This window comes from Melopsittacus undulatus, chromosome 6 (genome assembly GCF_012275295.1).
Source record: "Melopsittacus undulatus isolate bMelUnd1 chromosome 6, bMelUnd1.mat.Z, whole genome shotgun sequence".
In the NCBI taxonomy this organism is placed as follows: domain Eukaryota; kingdom Metazoa; phylum Chordata; class Aves; order Psittaciformes; family Psittaculidae; genus Melopsittacus; species Melopsittacus undulatus.
Genome location: NC_047532.1, coordinates 79,336,924 through 79,364,324, shown reverse-complemented (window position 1 = coordinate 79,364,324; position 27,401 = coordinate 79,336,924). Strand labels below are relative to the sequence as shown.

Here is a 27,401-nt window from a genome sequence, read left to right as displayed (position 1 = left end):
GAGCCTTTTCAGAATACCCTGAGAGTTTGCTGCCAGTGTGCTGGTACATTATTTTTATATATTCACTGTCAGGATCTATAAATAAAGATGCTTCTCTTTGGCCCCTATTTTATTTTTATTTATTTTTATTCTTTAAAGAATGACCTGACATAGGTTTCTGACATTCAGGCAATTTGATTATGAACTATGTTAGTGACACTGCCTTTGGTTTTCTGCTTGATCATCACCAATGTATCCAACAGGTTTTTATTGTTTTGGTAATCTTCTCAGTTAGAAAGTTTGTGACTAAAGTCCCTTATAACTAAAAAAGAACATTATTACTAAAGTTAGCAAGAGCTATCACCAGCCAAGCATAAAACGTATTACATTTAAAGGCCATTATTTTTTGTCTAAATTATTGCTGCATAAAATGTAAAATTTTTTTGGCTCCAAAGTATTTCTAGTTTCAGAATCATTTTGCGAGGATATTTTTTCTTCTTCTTGTAGTTACAGTAATGGATGAAGGAATACATATTTTTCTTGTAATTTGGATGACTTATGAAAAACCTTGAATTACGTTTTCAGCAGACTGCCTGCAAATCCTAAAGCTATTCTGATTATTATTATTAAAAATTCCAAGTCATTAATGAATAATGCTTTTTCACATATGTGTGAGACAAAAAGAACCTCAAACCAAACATATTTGGAAATGTTCAGTGAAGCAAAAGAAAATGTCAGTGATGATATTCATAAAACTGTCAGATTTTTCTTTTGTCCAGGTCACTTTCATGTGACCTCTATTTTTGGGAGGAATGAAGATTTCTAATTTTGAAGCTATGTTTTGCATATAGGAGATGCAGTTTGGATTTATTTTTCATAAAGCACGCAATATTAAGGAAGCTTTTATGATGATACTGTGTTCTGAATTTAATTTTAACTTTTAACTTTCAAATACTGGTTTTTAGTGAGAGAGATTTAAGTAATTGTAGTTGTTTTTACTATGAATATGCTGTATGTAGTATTTTACTTCCTTTCAGGAGGAGAAAAAGGCAAATCCAAAATGATATTCTTGTAGCTATCAAGGAATATATGTAAATCAAGTGTCAGTCATGGGTTGTGGCACTTGACTGCATTAGTATGGTTATTTTTATTCCAAAGTTTATTACAAAGTAATTTATGTTCTGTAGCCCAGAAATATAATTGCCCTGAACATGGAAGTCCTGCAGAGCTTTTGAAGCTGGGAGATGCAGCAAAGAGCATTTCAGACAATTTTAAAGAAACAAAAAGAAACATTGGTAAAAGGAATGAATTCTGAGTCATCAGCTGTCAGTATTGAAATACATTTTTCTCACATTGTGCAATAATTGCTGGCTCTATTAATGTGATGTGTGTTACTGCTTTGGTTATTGCTGATGTTCCAAAGTCAAATAATTGTAGTGTTTTTTCTGTGCTTTATCAAGCAAACTGACTTTTTTTTTTTTCCTTTTTCGTTCCTTTTTCTTTTGAGTCAGGATCTTCCTCAGTGCTTTTCAGAATGGGATATTATATGCCTTTTTCACTTTGAGATTACTTTTCCCTCTTCATTTTAAACCCTGCTATGTAATTTTCACCCTCATTTCCACTAGGGGCTTTTCAAACCTATTTGTTGTAGCACATTTAAAGGTATAAATGAAGTAATAACTTCTGGTTTGGTCCCCATCTCTGTTTCCCATGTAACCTCAAAACCAGTATCCTAGCAGTTACATATTAGTATTTTCCATTGGTGAGTTGACCTTTGGCAATGGAAATCCAACAGAAAATGTGAATACCATAACTGGAAAGTCAGTCTTACAAATAGACCATAAATGATTTAACTTTACTGCTTCCCATCTGTGTTGCACTGAAGTGCATTATGTTAAGACTTTGACCTTTGCTGCACCTTTACTTATGATGCTTAGCTGGACTTCTTGTCTTTCAATTTTTAACCTGTCTCTGATTTCAGAGTCTCAAGTAGTTTTCTCTGCCAAGCGTGGTTGGTTCAGTGAAGTACCAAACAATGGCAACAATGGACAGCAATAGAATCTGTTTTGTTCCTGTTGTGGTTTTTGCTTTCAAGGGTGCTTGTGAAGGTGGGCTCCTAGAGGCAAAAGTGTGCATTTTCATCATAGTGAAGAGAAAAAAATTGTTCAAAGAGTGTAAATAAAAAAAGAGAAAGGACACAAACCATTCCAATGATCTGTCTTCTACTACTGCAGTATATGGATGGCAGGATGACTATTTACAATGTTCATGACTTTATAAAAGATGAGTTGTATCATCATTCATTCTACTAACTTTTGGAGTTATCTCCAAAATGAACAATCTGAATAAAAGTTTTTTGTCATTTAGAGCAATGCTGTATGAGAAACAGTGGTGTCTTCTTTCAAACTGCCTAGGCAATTTTCTAAAAGGGTATGTTGACTTGAAATCCTGTTCTCACCTTGTAATGCTATCTAAACTGGTATTATTAGTGCTTTAGTGTTTTCTGTAATGCATATATTCTGTACTCTTGGTCATGTGCTCTTAGAGGGCCACTGAACTGTGAGATTTGGCTTGTGGTTTGGTTTCTGGTCTGGAGAATAGTTGTCAATGAGTGACTTCTGCTTTCTGTGCCTCAGTTTCCTTTCAGCTAAGTGATGTGAATGATACTGACTTGGCCTGAGAATGGCCAGGAAATAAAATTAATTTGGTTTGTATTTGAAATACTTAAATTCTTGAGCAAAGATAAGAAGTAAAGGTTAGAGGTAGAAGCAGGATTTAGTCTATCCAGTGGCAGAAAGCTTTGTACTACTCAAAGAATAAGGTTTTCTCCAAAGATTTCCTATGTTAAGGAACTGGAAGAATAGTCAAGGCTCCTTAAGAAGTGAATTTACCTTTGTGGAATTAAACCCCAGGGGATTTAGGTGCTTCCATGTTAATGATAAGCTTTGATAATAACTTTTAAATAATTTGATGTATGAGTCTATAATTCAGTATTTGGTTGAAAATTTGACTTCCTGACTTGAAACCTTTCACAACATTTAGTGTATGTGTGTGTGTTCTGTGTGTGTCAAAATTGTATCCAACATAGGGCTAGACAAAATGATAAAACCACCCTTCTTATTGCTTTTCTAATGTCAGATAATGTCAGAAGATTTCTTATAAGCAGTAGTGAAGTCTTTGAGCAGCTTCTGAAGTTTGAAGTTCAGCACAGCATACACACTACCGAGTTTCCTGAGCTAGGTAACAAAGAAATTTACTTTTTGTTATTCACTGCTTCTAACAAAACCAAATCTAATTTAGGTTATGCACAGCGTATTTTTTTCCCCTGCTAGTTTTTGTGTTTTTCTTGTATACTAGTGGGTGGAACAGATTTATCCGTTAGAAAAGGTTTTAAGTTAGTAACTTACTTTGTGATGATCAGGAATTTCTGACATGGTTTGTGTCTGAAATACTCAATGTCATGTAAGTCAAAATATACAAACTCATGCTATAGTGCTGTGTGCTACCTGGCTCTGAAATCACTGAAAACAAAAGAGATATGTTAATATGCATATTACTGTGGAATGAATGGCTGGCTTTTCCTGCTGGGCAGCTGTTGGAATTAATCAGATTGTGCCTAAGAGCATAATAAGGAAAAACTTTAATAATGCTTAGCCCTCTTGGAAGCTCTGTCATTTCAGCAGCCATACTTGCGTTCACTAATTTAGTCTAGGTTTGCTGTTTTGTTAAAAACCATAATGCTGAATCTCAAACCAGATTTAATTTCGTTTTACGATGGATTATTCCACATACATTCACAGTAGGCCACCTCTTACAGTAACAGTAAAGTTAATTGAGGGTGGAAGCAGAGTTTTGACTCTGTAGGTAGAATGCTTCACAAATTTAGCAACTTGTTTTTATACTGTCACTTCAGGTTTTTGAGATAGTGCTCTAAATTGGGAATCGGTGGAGCAAATGGAAGCTACTTTGGTATAGTGACCAGTACTGCAGATTTCTATGAGCAAAATGACTCAGTCCTTTCTTGGAGAGTACTTGTTTTGTATCTGTGAATTTGACATCTAATCACAGATGTAGTTGTTGGTAGAATGTCCTAGGCATGTTTTAAGAATAGTAATGTGCCTAAAAAAAAAATCTTCAATTCAGAATCAGCTGTTCATTTAACTCACTGCTTCATCAACATAACAAATTGAATTATTGTTCATAGCTTAATCCCTTAACTAATATGCAAGATCCTAACAATACGTTAAACACATTAAAAATTAACATTAAACTCATGAAAGCAAAGAAATAGAAATTAAATGTAAAAATGAAGATTTTAGGCTAAGTCTTGTGTCTGTGTTAAAAATTGTTTAGGGAACGTTTAAGTTAAATTGTTTGAGGTGTGTATATTTTCCTTGTTGATGGTCAGCCTCCTAGCTGGTGGACATGAGTTAACATGTTTATGTGGATTTTTAGGTTGATTTCTTTAAATAGATTTGGTTTGGTTGATTCAGTTGTTTGTATCGTGCCTTTAGAATATAAAGGCTAAGCTTCTCATTGAATTATTGAGAACATATTACCTCCAGAGGGTGCTTTCTTATAGCCATTTTCCTGGTTCCAACCTGTGTGTAGCTGAGAGATGCCGTCTTTGTTAGTAAGTGTCTCAAAACACCATTAATTCCATGGGTTTTGTGGTGGTTCTTTAACCTGAGCTTGTTGTCATAATGGAGTAGTTATGAAGAAGCTAGGAAAAAGTCTCAGCTCATGTTTGCCACACTGAGACCTTGGTGGTTGAAATCGTGTTGGTTGCCCAAAAGCCGTTGATGTTTTAAACTAAGTACAAGGCCATAGATCCATTTTCTGTGTATTACAAAGTCTTGCTGTACCACAAACAGCATGCGTGCTATTATTTGGAAACATCTGGTTTAGGACAGTAGTTGAATTAATCTCGGGAGACCTTTGAGTGGATGCAGAGCTGGGAAAGCTTGCATTTGCTTCTACTTTGGATTACGCAAATCGTTGAAGTAACTTCTGCCCAGTAACAACCTTTGCCTAACTTGCTTTTTCTGGAGTAGTACAGTTTTGTGGGGTCAGGCATATAGCTAAGTAATACCTCAGCTATTCTGTTCATTCTGGTGTTAGCTTTCCTGTGAGCATACACTCTGTCATCCACTTAGCTGTTGAGATTAACTGTTATATGCAGTTTTTGTGAGAGACATTCTTTCAGCCTCAGAGGATAGATAGCTCATAATTTATTGGAGGGTATATGTTTCTTGGTGGGACTTTACCTAGATTGTTACAACAGGAAATGGATATTATATTTACCTCCTGAAGTTGATGTTCTTCATGCTTAAGTATTGGCTTCTTTTGTTCTATGGTTCTCTGTTTTCTTTTAATCTTTTTTTGTTCTTGGAGAATAAAATCCCTGCTTATTAGCCAGAATTTATAGTCAGTACTCAAGACTGACTGCTACTAGGTAATATAAACAGTGAACAAAAACTGAGCAGAAAAGCTGGAATTGAATGAGGAGTAAACATGCAATTTTAATATAGTATCATAGAATACTTAGGGTTGGAAAGTCTGCTATGAGATCTTCATGCAGCTTTCTCTTCTCTAGGCTGAACAGCCCCAACTTTCTCAGGCTGTCTTCATATGGGAGGTGCTTCAGTCACCTGATCTTGTGGCCCTCCTCTGGACTTGTTCCAGCACTTCCATGTCCTTTTTATGTTGAGGACACCAGAACTGCACACAATACTCCAAGTGAGGTCTCACAAGAGCAGAGTAGAGGGGCAGGATCACTTCCTTTGACCTGCTGGTCACGCTTCTTTTGATGCAGCCCAGGATGTGGTTGGCTTTCACCCTTAGTGAAGCCATGCTGGCTGTCACCTTTCACCCTTAGTGAAGCCATGCTGGCTGTCACCAAGCACCTTGTTGTTTTTCATGTGCCCTAGCATGCCTTCCAGGAGAATCTGCTCCAAGGTTTTGCCAGGTACGTAGATGAGACTGACTGGTCTGTAATTCCCCGGGTCACCCATTTTCCCCTTCTTGAAAATGGGGGTTATATTTCCCTTTTTCCAGTCGTCGGGAACTCCACCTGTCTGCCATGATTTTTCAAATATGATGGCCAGTGGCTTTGCAACTTCATTTGCGAGCTCCTTCAGGACCCGCAGATGGATTTCATCAGGTCCCATGCATTTGTGTATGTTCAGGTTTTTAAGATGGTAAATATATGGTAAATGTGCTTAATTTGATTTACTTTGTTACAAATCAATTGTATCAATTTCATCACTGATTATAAGTCTGAGAAATAGCACAAAACTATTCAACTAGAGTAAAATTGGAATTTTGTTCTTATTTTTAGAAAGGAATATGTTCTTGAGTATAGCTACTTATAAACCTACGTATCAGTTACACTTTTAAGATTTTTTTTGTTCCCAAGCAACTCACAGGGAGCCTGGTTTTGAAATAGAACTTGTCAACTACAAATTCACGACAGTTTATGTACTAGAACTTTGAATACGCACAGGTAGCATGAGGGCTTTTTCCAAATTGCCTTTTTGTTGTGGTACTGCCTTAGAGTACCTCTTTTTATCTTGCTTTTGTTCTGTTGATTCAGTTGAATAGGAGTCAGTAACACTGGAGGAAGAAGAGGACAAGTTGTCTGCTTGATAAATCCAGCACCAGAAAATACATTTTTGGTTTATCCACTATATTCTGTGATCAGTGTGGTGAAAATACTTTTACTTGATGAGGTTTAGAGTTCGGTCTCCCTGGAACTGTTTTTAGCACTTACTGTCATACTGTATGTCTTCGCAGCAACCGCCTCTGATTTATTACTTTGAAATTGCAGTATTATTTATTATCTTCCAATGTCTAGTGAAGTGGCATCTTGCAGTTACATACATCACATACTTTTACAGTTTAATATGGTAGTTCTACTTTTTTTTTTCTCTTGCAATAATATAAAAAGGATCAGTTATTATTATTTGGTAAAGCATAGCTTCATTTCTTTCAGAAGCAAAAGTGATGCTGTGGTAGTTAAATGCCCCACAAAAACTTTCTCTTTGTGTCTTACAAAACCCTACAAAGAATGGAGGCCTTTAGCAAGGCTTACCCTCATGTTCATTTCAGCACTTTTGGCAACAGGCCTATAATTCCTGAAGCTGGTTTGTGAAAGTTGGGGATGTCTATTCAAAATGAAAGAAGTGAACTCTTACAGTAGGTTTTTTCTCATTCTGTTTTGTTTTTATCCCACATGAATTGTGAATTTTCTGCATGAAAGCTGTGTATTTTTTAATGTCAAAATTCATAAGGCAGTGATACACACGCATTAAAGTATGGTCTCTGTGTGTGAAAATGTGCTTGTGATGTAAATCCAGAGAACATGCTGTCTTACTCATTTATTGTCTTTTGTGTTTCTGGATGCTAGGATCCCTGAAGAGAAGTGTGTGTGTGTGAGATACTCTTGACATTCAGATGAAAGTTTTGTCAGCATTTTTTTTCCTGAAAGTGTAAGCATAAAGGGAAGATACAGTTATTTTGCTCACAGCTGAACTTTAGTTTAAAAGATGAAATGAGATGATCTTAGTAACTCATTGGAAAGACTGCAGCTCTGAAAGTTAACTTACGGATTTGTTTTAGTGAAGATGCCATGTATTTGAAGAAATCAGGCACCTTAGATGTACGTGTGTGTATAAGAAGGAATAAGATAATAACAATATCTTAATTTAATGAGCAGTGGTTTGCAAATGTTTGTACTCCTCTTTAACAAAGGACAGAGCTTTTCAGTTTGGTTGTGGGTTTTTTTGTTTCTCCTTTCTTCGCAAGCCAAAGACATATGTATCCGTCACCCTCATTTTCCACAGAAATTACTTGAATCTGAGGATACTGGATGGTCTCTCATGTAGGGTAAAGGAATTTTGAGAAACATCTATATCCTTGTATATGAATTCTGTTTTTGTTATGCAAGTCACTGTCAGTTTTAATCTTCTTCTACCTGAAAGTATGGATCTTGTTATAGAGTAGGTAGTGAATAGGAGGGCATTAGAGGTTCACACTCCTGTAACACCTGGTCAGCATTCATCTGAAGGCTTGAAAACGTTCTTTTAGGAGCCCAGGATACTTTGTTTGGCAGTTGAAGTAAAATGAGGTTGTGATTTAGGAGCAGTTCTGAACAGAAATACAGAACTGTTAGCTGTTACCTCTGAAAGCACAGTGATGCATTAGAGAATTATGCTACTGAAGCAGGGACTCATTTATTTCTCTCTTTTTAGAGATACATGATTCTGTTATGTTGATGTTCTCAACTAAGAAATGAGAGAATATGTGATTGTCACACATACATAATACAAATATCAGTATTCATTAGTTGAATATATTGTTGCCTAATATAAATCCTCTTTTTCTTAATGAAATGTCTATAGTGTAACTACAAAGGGAAGGTACTGAAGGACAAGTCGGTTATCTGGAGTTTTATCTAGCTGTGGGAAGATGGGAGTTTGTTTCAGCAAAGTTTAAATGTATTTAATACTGTCCTGGGTTTAGCAGTAGCAGTCACTTTTTCTCCTTCTTGGTAGCTGGTGCAGTGCTGTGTTTTTAACTTGTGGCCTGGGAACAGTGCTGATAGCACTGGTGTTTTTAGTTACTGCTCAAATGTTTGGTCTGGCCAAGGACTTTCTGAGCCTCAGGCTCTGTGAGGGAGGAGGGAAAGCCAGGAGGAAGAAGAGACAGGACACCAGACCCAAACTAGCCAAAGGGGTATTCCATACCACAGCACGTCATACCCAGGATGTAACGGAGAGTTACCCGGAAGGGCTAGTGCTCTGGGAGGGTTGGAGGCCGTATTGGTGGGTGCTTGGTCTGGTGGGGTGAGTTATCGGTCAGTGGGTGGTGAGGTTTCGTATTCTCTTCACTTGTTATTTCCTTTATCATTAGTATTATTGGTAGTAGCAGTAGTGTTCCGTTTTATACCTTAGTTACTGGGCTGTTCTTATCTCAACCCATGGGAGCTACATTCTTTGGGTTCTCCTCCCCAACTCTCTGGGAGTTGGGGGAGGAAGGGGGGTAGTGAGTGAATGAGCTGCGTGGCTGGGTTTAAACCATGACAGTTCTTTTTGGCGCCCAACGTGGGGCACAAGGGGTTGAGATAGATCTTACCAGAGTGTGTCTAATCGTATCTGTGATAAGCATTCATTGTTTTGGATTAATAGTCACTTGTTACGGTGCTGATTTATTGGCTCTCAAAGTTGTTTCTCTTGATCTCACAGTTTCAGCATATCGCACCTTACTTAGAGCTGGTATTTGCTGTGTTAGTGTTTTTCAAGTGTGGGGCTTGGGCTAAGGTTCTTGTCTCATTGTACTTTATGGTAATGACTTGTAATAGAATAGAATCATTGATCATGAAACTGATCTGGCTTATACAAATATCTTAATCTTAACACCTTCAGGTGTGGTGAAGATACAGTTTCGTGTTCATAAGGTTGTCTGAGCATTTCTGAGCAGGTATAATGGAGGAGATTAAGAGAGGAAGTTACTTCTGTAATTGCTTTACTTGCAGCTATTGACCTTTCTTGTTTTGGAAGGGGTGTCTGTAAATGAAAGAGTACTTGTTTAAAGTGTAGAATTCTAAAGTTTACTTTCTCAAGTTTATTTTAAAACATGATTAGTAATTCAGAAGTGTCTGGCTTTTTCAAACAAGCTACAAGCATTGGACAACTGATAACATGTCCCTGTACTTTAGTTTCCCATCTTTAGATAGTGGCACCACTATTTATATAGCAGAAGTATTGTCAAGATAAATTCCTTCAAGTTTTGTGGTGCAGTTGCATATTTTGCTCAAATATATAATTACATGTCTGTGCTACACAGCAGAAGATTATTCAAGTGACAGCCCAGTTCCTGCTGCCAGTTTTTTGCAAGCAATTATCTTGGTAATTTTTGTATCGTATTAGTGCAGTAATGTGGGTACACCATTACTCGTATCACTAGATATGTGAAAGGAATTTTTATTAGAAGAAAAGTTTTGGATGGTAGAGTTTTTGTTTTGAATCATAATCCATCATTCAAGAGAGAAGTTAGATTCCATAAAAAAATAACCCAGAGTTGAAACAGCACTTCACAGACCAAAGATGTGATATGGGAAGAGAGTTACTCTTAAAATCTCGTGCAGTTTCGAAAATGTTAAGTGTGTGTATTGCTACTTTGCAGCTCTTCATATTCTCTTCCTTGTAAAGCTTGTAGATTACTAATATTAATACCATTTAGATATGGAGTTTCAGGCTTGCTTTAAGTGTAGCCTGGACAAATTAGGGCAGCAAAACAGTAGATATATTACAAATGTGATATTCACTGTCTCCAGTTGTTTTTCCTTAATGGAGATGAACGTGGTCTGAAAAATAAGTCTGAGAATTGGGTGCCAAGATTTAATGCAAAAATAGTCTGTCTTAGATATGTATTTTTTTCTGTCTTAGAAAGTGAAGTTGACAAGGTCCAAGATATGACAAGGTTAAGAAGAACTCTTTCCAGAAAGGCACAAATAATCTGAAAGGATTAAGGAGGCTCAAGTGAAGAAATTGTTAAATTGTTTCAGTCTTTTTGTAGTAACTTTAAATTTGTATTTCCAAGGAGGTAATTTTGTATTTAGGTATAACTCCTAGCCATTTTTACCTTTTGCAGAAAATCAGTGTTAAATGCATTGGTTGTTTGCTTCCTCATTCCATATTAGACTTTTTAGTGATCCTTGCCGGCATGAAATGTTTCATTATTCATGAAATGGTTTATTATTATCCTTATGTTCTATTGATCCCTTCTACAGCATTTTGCTTTCTGTCTGTTTCACAGGATGAACAAGCTTTTGTATGTGGTTGTATATATGGAGAGAAAATCTTTGGCAGTGTTTTACATGTAGAGAAGCTCTACTTGTAGTTCTGTTAGGAGCTCAAATCATGCTACTATACACTTTGCTGATATAACAGTACAGATATAGAGCAGTTCCATATGCTTTTACAAAAACAGGCAACGAAACTATGGCTGGAACCTATCGTGTAGTTTTGCAGGAGACCTGCAAAGATTTTTCCATGTTGCTACATCAGAAATACATACCGGTTAACCAACAAGCATTATTTTCTGGATTTCCTGAAAAGATTTTAGTGTTCTTTGGATACAAGATTGAATTTCAGCCAATTTTTTTATTATTAATTACTTTAATGGATTACTGAATTACTTTCTAATGGGAAGCCAATATTTGATTTTTTCCCCGTTTTTTATTTATCTCTTTTTAACATTTTATCTATTTTATTTCCCAGTATTCTTACTTGGTTAGCTGGAATTTAGTTACTCTAAATCTGTTCATTCTAGATTTCAAGCAGTGTAAGATTTTTAGAAATCATGAAACTGGTTTTAAGAAGGTCGTTGACGTGCACACTTACTTCTAGCTTGTTGCAATGCTCATTTCAATAAGTTAAAGTGAGTTACTATAGAACAGTTGTAAATTGTTTTTAGATGTGTGTTGTGTAGCCCTTGACTTTTGTTTTAAGATTCAGTTGAACTGAAGACGTGCATCCTATAATGTGTTTGGCATGAGGTGTAGATACGAAACAATGAGCTGTCTTTGCACCTGTGTCTGTCTTGAAAGGTTCATAATGCTCTTCTTGAATGAAGATTGAGCCCAGTGTGGATCTACTTTGTCAGTTAAACATGTATAGTTATTACATACAGTCACATAATTTATAATGTAGAAAGTAATAATCACTTATAGACTAATTTCAGACTGCTTTCTTTCACAAGCAGTCATTTTTTATATGGTTATTTAGCACAATATTTTTCCTTTCTCTATTTCTTTGAGAAATTACTACTTTCTGTCAAGTTACTGGTGGACAAGTGGACTATTATGAGCATTAACTAGAAGTTGGGGTTATTTTTCCCCATTGTTCTTGACAATCTCCAGGTAGTCAATGCCCCATGGGTTTTATGAAATACTGTAATACTGCAATATGTATATCTAGAGAAGTGTTATATGTAGACTTTAGGTGCACTTTGTCACGTGCAGTCCTGTCCGTAGTACTAGAAGCTCTTGTAGCTTATCACATTAAGTGTCCTTGTGTCATTGATTGTGTATTTATTAATCTATCTAAATGTTTCATTTTTTAAAAAAACTCTTATTTTTTTTATTTACATGACAGCCCAAAACAGCTCCGAAAAGGACTTTTGGATCCATTACAAATGATCAGGTAAATACACAGTAGGGAGTGTTCAACATGAAAGCCAGTTGTATTAATTCAGAAACTACTTTGGGCATGAGTCTGCTGAAAAGTATGTTATGAAAATTGAATAAGGTAATGCAGTTTTATATTGCCCTGATGAAGAATCTTGTCATCAGGGCCAGAGCCTTGTAAAGCAAATCCTGGCTCTGAGATGGGCATAATCTTGTTTTGCCTCAAATAGGTAGGTTACTTTGCCTAAGCTGTCTTTTATAGATCAAAAACACTCAGCCTTTTTTATTTCTCCCTCCCATAGTTGTGGAGATAATATAGCAGATTATTTTTACTACTCAGGCATTTTAATGGCAAAACGTACTATATAAATGTTAATTATTTATTAACGCTTTTCCTATGTACTCATATCCTTTCTAGTGTGAACTAAACCTTCAGCTCACTATGATAATGTAGTGACTGAGTTCAGTCCAAATAACAATACTACCCTATTGGAAATTTCACTGAGGTTTTAACAATGATGAAGCCATTTACTTCAACATCAGGAATTTAATCCTGAAGGTTTTTCTTCATGTTTCTCTCAAATTTTGCTTCTCAATTTATTTGCTCATAAGGGAGAGTATTAGATATTTATAGTCTTAAAAATATGTTTCTAGAAGATTTCATTACTTTTTGGAGCATATAGAATGAGAGAATTTTTCATTCTTAGAAAATGTCTTTGTTAAAATGCAGCATAATGTCACATCAACCTTATCCCCTAAGCAACATGAAATTGGCTTGCTTTAACTAGGCAAAAATATAATTTCATGTAACTTTTTTTTGTGGTTTAAAAAGATGTATAAGCCTGTAATGAATAGCAAGAAATACTCTTGAATAATATTTTAGTATAGGAAATTACTCAACTGTTAATTATTAACGTGGAAGAGATCTTTGCTGCCTTTTCTGTTTCTCTAGGAGTTTACTGCTAGTGATGGGGAACTAAATCTCTGTTATTTTCTATCAAAATTGTATGCCATAATGAAAAATATCTTTCTCATGGTTGATAGAGAAAAGCAGAAAGGGTATGCATATGTATAGCTGCATGTATTCAAAGTCTATAAGAAATGTTTGTTGTAGTTGTAGGATCTAATGACTGAATAATCAGCACCCATCTGTCAACTTGTGTACAAATAAAGAAGTAAAAGATAGGTGACAGGTTTTTTTTCCCTCTCTAGCTTCTGTTGCTTTTTTTTCTGGAAATCTATAGCATAGAATATAGAATTTGTCATTTCTCAGTAATTCTGAGCTTTATTGCAATTGACTGCAAGCCAGATTCAAGATGAAGAGGAAACTCTGCCTTTATGGAGAGATCAGCAGAGAATTACTATTCTAAAATTTAACCTAATTGCTGCAAAACATACATCTTGATTTAGAAACAATTTACAAGGCTTATATTTTCATATGACTTCTGGTGAAGAAGCCAAAGCGGTATTTGTTTTATTGTGTCAAAGTGTGCTCCAGTTTGCTTTGGAGTGTCCCTAGTTGCAACTTAATGTCACAAATACTGTGCAAGTGGCACAGTAATTTTTGAAATGTGGATGGATAGTCCTTTTCCATAAAATAAATGATTACTTAGGTAGGGTCAAATTCTGGCTTTGAGAAAACAAATCAATGAAAGAGTGCAGCCTTATGCCAAAATAGACCTATAAATGCATTCCCCTTAATGATGGCTAGAAAGGTACAATGAATACAAATCTTTTTTTGCAAGTAATGAGAAATAAATAGCCTTGCACACTGGGAACACATTCTTTCCCTTTGGTCTGAAGTGTCTTAAACCACTTTTGAACCTGCATAATTACATAAGTAAAGGTGAAAGACAAATACAACAAACAGAACCAGGCTGGGTGCTATTGTTCATTATTACAGGTATGGCAGATAAAACTAAAATCCTAATTAGTCAGCGTCTTTATTGATACCTTCTTTTTCTGTTCATCCTATACATGCAGCTTTAGTGATCTGCATTCTAGCTCTGCCCTTGTGGAGGGGAAGATATGGCTGGAAAACTGCCCTTAAATCCCTTCCTCCTCTGAAGGGTGAGAGATATGAGAAGAGACAATAATTGTGATATTCGTAAGCCCTGCTTGTCTGAAGAGACAGCAGAAGAGGGAATCTACTTCTAGATTCCAATCTTTCTTTTAGCACACTACTTCTGTTAACGCTATTTTTAAAAGAAGTTGTTTGTGCAATGTATGTAGCATTTCTTTCAGGGATCTTAGGTGTTCAGCAAACCCCAGGAAAAAGATTGATCTCATAGTTCTGTAATATTTTTTGAAATGAAAACATACTTCCTTCCTGGGATTGTGTTTTTCACTACAAATGCAAAATGCGTCATGATGAAGAAAGGAATAGCTTTTATGATGTTTTAGAGTGTAGTTGTAATGAACTTATGACTTAATCTCTACCATTGAACACCTGAATTAGGTAGTAAGCCTCTTTTCAGTAATGGTGGTGGTTTCTTATACTAATAGTTTCAGATGATGTTCGGAGTTGCTCCACAAATAGAAATTCTTGTTTTCCTTAAAATTGAATATTGGTTTAAGTCCTCCACTGTGTGCATGCTATCTTGCTTTGCATGTGCGCAAACTCTGGTTTCATTCCTCCTTTCCATACTCACTCATGCAATGGAGGAACCATTTCTCCAGGTATTTAATAGTTTTTCTGCAGAAATAGAGAAACTGATTTAAAAAAAAAAACAAAACACACCACCACATCCTCCATCTCTCTCCCTCCCTTCCTCTCCCCCTCTTCCCACCTTTTTCTAAAGTGTCTGTTTCTTCCATGTTTTCTCTGAAGCTTTCTTAAGGCCCTGAAGCTTAAAGTAAAACCAGGTATTGCAAAATAAAAGTAAATATAAATGTATATTCCTGTATACAATATATATAAAAATTGTATTCAGTGAAAATTTTAGAACACTGAGATATTTCTCTATTTACATATGCTGTCATGCTAAAGTATGTTCTTTCTGTGTCTTGTAGGGTCAAAACGTATTTGGTCTTGATATAACTGAGACACCTGAAGGAGATAAGTGGCCTCAACTGATTGTCCAACAGATCCTGGATAGGGAACAGAAGGATACCTATGTGATGAAAATTAAAGTTGAGGACGGTGGAAGCCCTCCAAGATCTAGCACTGCCATCCTCCAAGTCACAGTGACTGATGTGAATGATAATCGCCCAGTCTTCAAAGAGAATGACATTGAAGTCAGTGTCCCAGAAAATGCTCCAGTGGGCACCTCTGTTTCTCAGCTCCATGCCACTGATGCGGACTTGGGCTCAAATGCACAAATCCACTTCTATTTCAGCAATCAGATCTCCAGTTTGGCCAAAAGGCTGTTTGCCATAGATAACACCACTGGTCTCATCACTATAAGGGAACCACTAGATAGGGAGGAATCTCCTGTACACAAATTGACTGTTTTGGCAAGTGATGGCAGTTCAACTCCATCAAGAGCAACAGTGACTGTTAACGTTACAGATATTAATGACAATGTCCCATCAATAGACACGAGATACATCATCAATCCAGTGAATGGGACAGTGCTTTTGTCTGAGAAGGCTCCCCTTAATACGAAAATTGCATTGATAACAGTAATGGACAAGGATGCCGATCTGAATGGAAAAGTTACTTGTTTTACAGATCATGATGTTCCTTTTAGGCTAAAGCCCGTGTTTGATAATCAGTTTCTTCTGGAGACAGCTACGTTTTTAGATTATGAAGCCACACGGGAATATGCCATTAAAATAGTGGCTTCAGACTCAGGGAAACCTCCCTTAAACCAGTCTGCAATGCTCCTCATCAAAATAAAAGATGAGAATGACAATGCCCCGGTTTTTACACAGCCCATCATAGGTCTTTCCATCCCTGAAAACAATGCTCCTGGTACTCAGCTAACCAAGATAAGTGCTACAGATGCTGACAGTGGGCGCAATGCTGAGATCAGCTATATCCTGGGTTCTGATGCACCCCCTATTTTCAACCTTGACCGCCGTACAGGTATTCTGACAGCAGTGAGAAAGCTGGATAGAGAAAAGCAAGACAGGTACTCCTTCACTGTGCTGGCTAAGGATAATGGGATACCACCCTTGCAGACCAATGCTACTGTGACAGTGTCTGTCCTGGACCAGAATGATAACAGCCCTGCTTTCACACACAATGAATACAATTTCTATGTACCGGAAAATTTACCCATGTACGGCACAGTGGGGCTTATCACAGTTACAGATGCTGACTCAGGAGAGAATGCTGCGGTTACTCTCTCTATATTAAATGGTAGAGATAATTTCATTATAGATCCACTTACTGGTGTAATAAGACCTAATATTACCTTTGATAGGGAACAGCAGGGGTCATATACTTTCCAGGTGAAAGCTGTGGATGGAGGAAGAGTGCAGCGTTCCTCAACTGCCAAAGTGACCATCAATGTTGTTGATGTAAATGACAACAGGCCTGTTTTTGTTATTCCTTCATCTAATTATTCATATGAGTTGGTTCCAATATCAGCCAGTCCAGGGTCTGTAGTTACTAAAGTCTTTGCAGTTGATAATGACACAGGAATGAATGCAGAGCTCCGCTATAGCATTATAGGTGGGAACTCACGGGGCTTGTTCACAATTGACCAGTTAACAGGCAATATAACTTTGAAAGAGAAGGTAATCACATCAGATCATGGCTTGCACAGACTGGTGATAAAAGTCAATGACCTAGGACAACCCGAGTCTCTTTACACTATAGCTCTTGTGCATTTATTTGTCAATGAGACAGTCACCAACAGTTCCTACATACAAGAGCTAGTGCGCAGGAATATGGAAACTCCAGTTGGCCAGAATGTTGGGGATGGGGAGATAACCCCACAAACCAATGATTATGTCAAGATCATCATTGCTATTATTGCAGGCACTATGACAGTTATTCTGGTAATTTTTGTTACTGCTTTAGTACGGTGCCGCCAGACACCTCGGCACAAGGTTGTCCAAAAAAACAAGCAGAGTGGTGAATGGGTTTCCCCAAACCAAGAGAATAGGCAGATCAAGAAAAAGAAGAAGAAGAAGAAACGCTCTCCAAAAAGTCTCCTCCTCAACTTTGTGACTATTGAAGAATCTAAGCCTGATGATCCTGGCCACGAGCACATAAATGGCACTTTAGACATTCCTGTAGAGCTAGAAGAGCAGACTATGGGAAAGTATAACTGGGCCACCACCCCAACCACATTTAAGCCTGATAGCCCAGATTTAGCAAAGCACTACAAGTCTGCTTCTCCGCAGCCTACCTTTCAAATTAAACCTGAGACTCCTGTACCCCCCAAGAAGCATCATGTCATTCAGGAACTGCCTCTAGATAACACCTTTGTGGTGGGCTGTGACTCACTTTCCAAGTGCTCATCAAGCAGCTCAGACCCTTACAGTGTTTCTGAATGCAGCTGTCAAGGAGGCTTCAAGACCCCAGGACCCATACACACCAGACAGGTAATGGAAGTTTTAAGGTGCTCTCTTTCTCCTTCCCTTCTTACTTTGCCATTCCTGTAACTCTAGATCTAAGCACTGCAAAATAACCTTTTCTGCAAAGATTAGAAGCCTGAAAGTGCATGTTAGATTGAGGCACTGAAAGGTAAACAATTTAAAATTCATCAGTGTTAAGAGAGAAAATGAAATGTCTGTTGGCTGCAGGGACACTGAGCAGAGAATTATGCCATCGGAGGGTATTACTAACTGCAGATGGCAGCATGGCACTGCCTGCGTCACTGCAGTACCTCGTGCAGCCCTGCAAGGCACAGAGGGGTTATGGTGCTGTCCTTTGTAGTATTTTGTGCTCAAGGATTGAGGTAATCTAGGCCAGGTGGAAAGCTATAAAGCCTTACAGGATCTGATAAGTGGTTCTTAATATTAATGGAGTCTGGAATTGCAGCCTTCATTTGGGCATAGCTTTACTTCAAGGTCTCTCAAAAGCAGAGAAGAATTTTCCTTGGAGAGTTTCAGTGCCATTTTCAGACTAGAAGCATACTGGACTATTTAAATCTGGTGGAGTAATACAGTCGACAGGCCAAGTTACAAGAAAATGAGAAGCATCACTATAATTGCTCTGACTTCTATGCTGCTCTGCCTGATAAACCAGATAGTAGCTTCTCAGAAATCCAGTACATCCAGCAAAGGAAATGTCTAAAGAATCCTCATCTTAAAAATGAATTGAGAACCAAAGTACATTTTAGTCTTCTGGACACTACAGCAAGGCTTTAAGTCATTTGAAATGGAATTTAATGGTTGTCCTTATTTTGGACAATATTATTAATCATAAAGCTTTGCTGTTTTTGTTTCCTTCTTTCTTCACATATCACAAAGTTTTCAGTGGAGTAGTTTTCTAGTTAAGCTTTAATTGGTCAGGGAATTAATCATGACAGAAAAATGTCAGGAGATTTAATATTTTATTGATAATATATTTTAATACTATTCCCTGGGAGCAAATCCTCAACATGACTGAGACGGTTAGACTTGTTGCTTTAGCTAGGTTTTGGTTCTTTTTATTGTGGGCTTTGTTTTATTACCATGACAAAAAATGTGATAATGGTGTAGTAAGTGATAACAACATGTGCCTCAAAAAACTGCTCATTCCAAGTAGCCATCATATCTTTGAAAATTGCAGGTTGGGTTGTTTTGTCTGTTTTCCTTACCAACCCAAATCTGTGCTATATTCTATATCACTATGCTTTAGAGAACTTCCATCTCTTTCCGAGGTGCATTAACAGAAAAATTTAAGGGGAGAGTGTGAGAGAATTTCTTATTTCTAAGATATGGCAGCATTGAAAAATGAAGCTTTTTGAGATTTGAGTATTTTCTGTTAAAGGTATTTGAAGATGTTAATTTAAATTGCACATTACAAATACTTCTTGCCAGTTTGTTCATCTGTTTGAACTCTCATAACTTTGAGGAAGCTAGTGCTACAGAAAAGCCTCAGCATTTCTGTAGGTCTCATCCAGGTGATTTTTCAATTGAGTTCTGGTATAGTTCCTCTGAGCCAGAAAGGTTCTTCCATTGTCTGCTCAAATACACTGTCAAGCAGTAATGCTGCAAACAAAGCAAGCTTGTAAGTCTCTAGGTTTTCACTAACATAGTTCTTCCATCCAAAGGGGCTTTTAAAGTAGAATGGAAGCAATTCTCTTCTGCAGAAGTTGGTTGGGGAAAAGAGCATTTCCTTTTATTTGTACCTTAAAGGTCAATGATAGGGGCTTCCTATCTGGAAGAACAGAATAGAGTTGTGGTTTTTTTTAAGTGCTCATTGCCTGATACTAGCTTATCTTCATATATCTGTACCTGAAATTATATTAATGTGATGCACTGAATATATCAATAAGAGATTAATGTTACCATGAATCTGTGATCTTACTGGTTTTGTTGTATCTATAGCCTTTACATGTATTTTTCTGTATGAAAGTGATCACACTGGCAAAAGTATAACTGCTCACTGTCAGGGGCTTTTTACACAAATTTGAAAACAACATTAACTTGTGAACACGTGAATTCACCTTCTTATTCCTTATTTAAATAAAAGTAGTTTTGTTAATGAATTTATTTACATAAATTGGGCAAGAAAAGCTATTAGATTTAAATCCTTTGTGTTGGACAGTGATCACAAAGGCAGAATTATATTTCATAAGTAAAACCAAGTACAATATTTCTTAAACCTTGATGGATCTTGTAAGTCAGTCTTCCTTCTAACCTGGTTTTGTATATGGCGGTCTGTGCAGTTTTCTCAGGTGGGGCTGTGAAAGGTGACTCAGGGTGGGTTGTCACTGTTAGCCTGTAAAAAGACGAAGCGAACAAAAATGAACTTCTGCCACAGTGGTTCGGCTGTTGTGCTGTCCCACTGCCCTCCTGCCTCAGAGACTAAGAGGGTATTTGTGCTTAATGATGCATTTGTGTTGTGTGGGCTCTGAATTATCAGGAAACTAAAGGCCAGGCTGGAGAACTGGAAGACAGGAAGGGCAGCTGACTAGGGAGGTGTGCTAGTTTGACCAATGAAAGTAGCATGTCTAATGTGAGTAAAAATATTTTACCACTAAGAATTACTGTACAAAACAAAAAGCTTTCTCAAGGAGGCTAAAAAAGATTACATTCACTGTGAAGATAACTCTTACGTTTCTACTGCATGGTGCTATTAAGAGGTAGCACATCTTAACTGTTCTTAGTTTTGTCCATGCAAGGCTTTCTGCTCAGATATTTGAAGTAATATGGAGTTAAAGCTAAAAATATGTTTTCTTTTGAAGCTCTAAATTTTGTGTATGTCCGAATGGTATCGATTCAGGTCTTTAAAGAAAGGAAATTATGTCTTTGCTTTACTGCTAAATTTGTCTAAGTGATCTATAAAATGACAGAAAGTCATTACAACAGTTGTACTCAAAAAGCGTGCAAGACAAGATGGAAAGGTTCTTGTACTAAAACCCCCAAAGTATCTCTTTAGTGGTCATGTGGGAAAATAAATACAGCAGTACAACAGCTGAAATTTTAATGGAGAAGGAATCGGAGACTCCTGAAGCAGCTGGGGACACGTTGAATCATGAACTACAGGAAGCTGAAGAGCAAAAAGTATGGTCCTAATATAGTGTCTCCTATGTATGTGAGAAGGGGGAAAGGGAGAGAGATATTAATATTATTCTGAAATACCTGTGATAGCAGAGCTGCAGAATAGCGTGCTTTCTTTTGGGATATAATAGAGATAATTCTTTTAAAGATGTTTTACCAAGTGCTAAAATTGTGAACAGGCTTCTTATTCATAATAAAAATTTTCAAACTTGTGTATTTGAAGCTTGTAAATGAAATTCACTTTCAGTGCCATAAGATTTTCATTGTTTTGGTAGTCGTGGGCCTTGTAGAAAGATGCCTTTCTTTACTAGAAAGGCATACAGCACCTTTTAAGTTTATCTGTCTGCAAGCTTTGGAAAAGCTCCATTGCTTTTGACATTTACCTCAATGAGAGCAGACTATATGAAGTGTTCCATACCGACACCAGTCTTCTAATTCTTTTTCCATTTGTATTGGAATGAGGAAAAGAAAGGAGAGGTTTTTCTAGTCTAGTTTTTGTGTAATTTATGACACAATTTTAAAATATATATTCTTTGATCAAGTACTTGAAACCATGTTCAGACAATTGAAATACCTGTCTAGGGATCAGCCTGCCAATTCAAACCATGTATAGTATGATATGTGGCAGTTTGGTTCAAGGAAGCTCCTGCCACAAATGTTCATTAGAACTTCCTGTGCATTTTCTGCCTTCTTTCTTTTTGTTAATGCTATTTCATACATTCTTTTCATTTCAGAGTAGTATAACACATACTATAGGAACAGTTGAAATCTGAAAATAAACACCCAGGCACTCAGGGTGACCTTTTGTGTTGCCATTTACAAGTTAAGAGCAAGTTTTATTCTGACTTTGTGTTATTGAAGAAGTGTGAGTGTTCATGAAGGCAGTATCTCTTCTGATGATAGATTTGAAAGTACAATCACGATCTGAATCTACTCTTATATACTTCTTGGTGGCTCTCCATGCTTCACGAGGAACTCTGGTCTGTATTAATTTAGCTTCACTGCTAGCACACTATACCAAGCTTGTGAAGTTGTTGAGGAAGTGAAGAAGCAAGCATGCTGGTTTTATTTACTAATGCAAATCTTCATCAGTTAATTTTAGTTGCCAGCATTCTATCATTTGAGAACATATCCATACTTAAGAACAGAAATTTCAGGTGACACAGTGATCCCTGCTGCACTTGCTAGAAGCTGGTTGGAGAGGGACATTATATTCTGTAGAAATCTGAATGGGGGGTAGACTTCATTTACAATACATTATATTTTGGGCCCCTACAGTCACAATTTTGATACTGTTAGTAACTGCTTAGACCTGCTTACAGTCATGGTATGTTTCATTTTCTGATTTGAAATGTAATGAAGAGTCATTATAGCTTCCCACTCACTATGAGAGCAGTGTGCTTAGGATGTGAATTGAGAGAATATTACACTATTCCTGAAATTAATAGCTCTAGAAAGTCACCTGTTATCTAAATCTATAGCTGCAGGACTTACTGTTTCATATAATAACATGAGACTAGTGAGTTTGACCTAGTACAGTGTTCATCAGTAGTCAGTGCTGATGCTTCTGATATGTAAAAGGGCTTAGAAACAACACTGGTAACTTTGCATTGGCAGATACAATTATACTCAAAGCACAGTATCTTCTAAATATCAGTTAAATAGCTGTTGGTATAAGCCATTTCAAAATTGATCACTGTGATTCTAAAAAGGTTTGTTATTTTCTCTTAATATTCTGGTAGCTCTGATACACTGCCGTGTGTACACATTTCAGGAAAAAAACCTGACATTCCCATCTGGAGAATTTCTAACTCAAGGATAAGTGAAAATCTGCAGCATGGATGTTACTGAGCAGCTACTGAATTGTGCAGTGCTACTGAAATAAAGCTGGTCAAAAAATGCTTTTCCTTTGTGGAATACTTTGAAGGAAAACTTTAGAATTGTTCTTCTAACACGTCTTTCACTGGAAAAGTGAGGACATACCTAGAATGGGCCCCCCTTGCTCATAGTAGAAGACAGAAATGGTGCAAATGGGATGGAAACAAAAATGTTTTGTATGAGGAAAAAAGTGAAGTATTTTGAATAGGACACTCAAGTAAAAACTAATTCAGAGAGATCAAAGGCTCCTCCCTCCCTGCTCTGGTGCCCAGTAAGAGCTTGGTGACTGCATTTATACCAAAGTTGGAAGATGAAGCTCCAGCATTAATAACTGGGTGATATTTATGCAAGCTAGAATGATACACAGCTCTCTCTTCAACAGCAACTTGCTTTAGAGTAGTAGCAGCATAGATTTTCTTAAACATTAAGTGCATTTTGCCTTCATTTTTCAGTGGGATAACTGAAAAGTTACTCTCATGATCCAACTTTGTGGGTTTTTTTTAATGACCTAGAGCTATAAACCATTGCCAGCAATGATGCCTGATTTAGATCCAGCCTAATTTTCGCATTTCTTTCTTTTCCTGTTTTCTTTTTTATTGCACTCAATAATTTGCAGTTGATAGCAATTTCCTGACCAGGGAGTGGCTAGTATCTTGGTGGTGGTGCTATTGATGGTGTTGTATTTCCTGTGAAATAATTGATTGGAATTGATTAATTTATGTGATTTTTTTTTTTATGACTCTAACTCTGATGATAAATAGAGATCAAGGATGCAAAATATCTCTTCAAGTCAAAGTATTTTATGCTCTTAGGATCAATGCTCTTGCATGAAGTCTGCTAAACCTCTGTAGAACATGTTCTAGGTGGTATGTGAGTCTTTGAATAGCTGTAATCTTGCAACAGCACTTGGGGTTTCAAGCTGGCAAAGCAAAAAAAAAGCCTAGAAGCTGTTTCTTTTTCAGCATTTTTGCTATGGGTATATAGATGTGTGGAGATCTTTACTTGTGTATAGGAACATAAAACCACAACACACATCAAAAAAGGTTGGTTAGAGCCACAGTAGCTCAGTACTTCTCAAATCCATGCATTGATTGACAGGGTAGAAATTTGGAGACGAACTTTACAATATGTGGGGAAAATTATGCAGGAAAGGGCTTTTCTCATGCTGTTTCTCTGTTTGCCAGCTCTGAACGCCATCGCATCTGATGTTATATACTGAAGTCGTACGTGTACACAATGATGTTAAGCCAGCAAACATGAAAACAAGGAAATAGCACGAGAAAGCCCTTTGTCCTGTCTCTGATTGCCGAAGAAATTTATCGTCTGATCTCCAGAGGGGTTTGGAAGTGACGATGAACTGTTCAAGCTGCCCTACTGAAAGGTATCCAGGGCAAGAATTTTTTAAAAAGCAAAGACAGAGATTTTAGTACGTTGTGCTATAGTGTTCTATAATGTAGTTTTGCTAAGAAAAAAAGTAATGTGACCCATCCTTCTGCACAATTGGTGATTTTGGTAAATCTATTTTGCTTGTAATCATCCTCTTGTCCCAGTTTTCTTTTTTTTCTTTATTTATTTTAGTTGAAACAATTAGGAACTTTGTTTCTATAAATATATTAAAGGGAGCAATAAATTTTATTCATACATTAAGAAGAGAATGTAAAGTTCTTTATACTCCCTGCATTTAAAATAAAACCAAATTGTTGTCACTTATAGCACCATTATCCATGTTAAGAATTAAGTGTTATTTATATCTATACCATAATATTTTTAATGATGATATTGCTGCTATGGATCATAAATAGAATTGATCAAATCACTGCTTTCTCATTTTATAGGCACAGTAGTAGTAGTAAAAAATGAGTACTTCCTGCTTTCTTATCCACAACATTTTGTAATAAATAAATGATCACCTTTTAAATAACTGGAAAGTATTCACTTAACTTTCAAAAATAAAATCCGATTTGCTTGCTGAAGTCTGGCTAATGTGTGTGTAAAACTGCCATATGTTTAACCTTTTGAAGTACTTTTATTTAAAACAAGAAAGTCCTGAGTCCATTGACTTGGTTTTCGGTGTGATAAAATAGGAGAGAGCATACGTCATTTTTTCACTGTTAGCCAGCACACGGGGAAGAAAACGGCCTAATGCTGGTTCCCTCCTCTCCCCCCACCAATTATTTCTCTATGTAGTTAACTTTTTAAAAATTCAAGTTTTCTACGTGATAATTTGTTATTCAGCACGGCTCATCAAAAATAAAATCTGAGTCTTGTAGCTTTGTTTGCAGGTTGGTTGCAGGTTCTTGTATATTGCCTCACCTTTTAGGGAGTAATGCTTAATATATATCATCTATTATATTAGAATTTCATATGCAAGGTGAAATCTTTTAGGAAGCAAAGGAGTATAAAGAACCCTGTTTTCTGCACTTATATAAAGACATGTAATATTAGTTTGCTAGAATAAAATGAAATACAGACACTGCTTTTAACTGGGATGTATACAGTATATATAACTTTCTTTTAAAGAAAAAATTATTAATGATTCATGAATTAGACTACAACATGGAATTCTTACACATTAGTATATGTTTGATGTAAAGATATTTATAGGCTTGTACTTAATAATCACGTTGCCTCAGTTCTTGGACTGCAGAATGTCTACCATGACTGTTGCCTATAGTTTGCTCCACATTTGCTATCTGGCTCTTTTAAAAATGTGTATTTGGCTATTTGATCTGTAAAATAAATCCTATTAATGATGAAGTACGTATTGTAATTCAGCATATTGTATTGCATAATTATAGCTGTGACTGTTACAGAAGATTTTTCATTTCTGATAATGAAATAATTTTCTTTGGAGGAAGTTTATGTATCTATAAGACAGTTTTACTATTCCTGTTTATCATACCCTTGCAGCATTTATGTTTCAAACTAAAAACCCAGCACTTTTAGTGGTTAGACATACAGTAATGATATTTATTGACTCAATGCCACAATTCAGCCAGTTGCTTTGGCTTGAAAGTTCATTCTTAACATAGAAAGAATTTATCCAAAAAGTGGTTAGTGTAGCAAAGATTGATCCTACCTATTGCTGTTGAAGTTGTTAGCTTATGTGGGTGATGGGAAGCATTCAAAGGTATTGGTTAAGTATAGTAACCCCTCAGCCTAGAAGAGTTGTTTGTCAGAAAGATAGTAGGATTTCACAGACCTTCAGTTTCTCCTTTTTTCTATGGTATTTGAATCTTTGGATTTCTGTTTTTATGATAATTTGGTTGGATTTCCTCTGTGAGAGGACTCGTATACGTAAAATTAATGTTTGAATAAGAAAAGCACCAAATAATTTCAATGCTTATGTTGTATTTTACTCTTTTTTCCTTTCTATTTTTTTTTTAATCAAAGGATACTGAGTTGAGATACTGAACTTGGTTAATCTAATCTAACCTTAAGCATGTAACTTAGTCATTTCAAGTGGACATCCATTTGCCCTCAGTTTTTACTCTGGTAGTGAAAAGGCATAATTATACTATAACAGGTTATTCTGGTATTAGGACAGCATGCCCTCTAGAAGTGCCTACATTCTTAACACTGAGTATGAAGAGAACCTTTTATAAATATCTTTTAATTTAAATGTGCCAGTTATGTGCTTGCGGAGCAAAATGTTTTTTGTGAGATTCCTGCTTTTGTTTTTAACCTAGCTGAAGGTCTACATTTTTCCCAATATTTCACTGGTCAAATCATTCCAGTCTATCAATCAATAATTCCAACAGAATTTGAAAGTTAAAAAAAAAGGTGCATGTATGAAATAAAAGGTACATCAAGCAGTTTATTGGTTCAAATTGATAATCTGTTTTAGTTTTTTCTTGAGTTAGCACAGCCAAATACAATAACCCTCCAAATGCACTGAGGGTAAGGCCAGTGACCTCTTAAGTGGTAAAGTTTCATGTTTTTCCTCTGTTTCAGTTGTTTGTTTTCTTTCTTTACATGTAAGTATCACTTTTAAAAAAGTAATTGTTTTATAGCCTGGCATAAGTCTTGTTCAGAGAGCTCATTTCTTTCTGATGGTTAAATGCATTCATGAAAGCCTAATGCATAGTGACCAAATATGTGTGTGTGCTGAATGTAAATTTCTACACTTCTCAATGATGTGAAGGTGAAATAGAGACCAGTCAAAAACATTCCATATTCAATTTTGGGTTTTTTAAATGAATATAAACATCCTGAGTCAAAGTACATGTGTCAAAACCAACTCTGTTTCTCAGATGTTTTCACCTACAGAAATACTGTTCTCTGCATACAAGTCATGTAAATTAAGAGCAAACATCACTGAGTTGACCAAATGGTGCTTTTGAAATTGATAACTCATTATATTTTCTTTAGAATATCAGCTGTATTTTCTAAGGGTTTTTTTTTTATTGTACTTTAGACAGCAGTTATTATTGCTCACTATCATCTCAGTAAACTTCTGAAGAGATTCTTCCATATATCCAGTGCACGTTGCCAGCCCTGTCTAGACAGGCCTGTGTCTGCCAGTCAAGTCCTAGCACCTGGTTTTGGTTAGTTACAGTGTTATGTGTGGCTCAGCCAAAAGAATAGTTCTTTATTTGTTGCCACTTTTACAGAGTAAATTAATCACATCACTGCTTTTAGCCCTATAGTGCCAGCAGCCAAAGACTACTCAGGTTTGCTCTTCTGCATCCTGTATCATTCGATCAATGCCTGGATTTCGTATGGATGTGAGTCTACCAAACCTCAA

General features: G+C 36.5%; 1 protein-coding gene across 1 annotated transcript in view; it reads left to right on the top strand.

The window, feature by feature from the left end:
• PCDH11X (protocadherin 11 X-linked) overlaps positions 1–25,414 on the top strand; it is a 36,535-nt gene extending 11,121 nt beyond the window's left edge. The window contains exons 2-4 of the mRNA XM_031048294.2: positions 12,138–12,185; positions 15,182–17,668; positions 23,839–25,414. Of these exons, the coding sequence (XP_030904154.1) occupies positions 12,138–12,185; positions 15,182–17,668; positions 23,839–23,844 (2,541 nt within the window). The 3' untranslated portion in view covers positions 23,845–25,414. The remainder of the gene's footprint in view (positions 1–12,137; positions 12,186–15,181; positions 17,669–23,838) is intronic.
• The last annotated feature ends 1,987 nt before the right edge of the window (positions 25,415–27,401 follow it).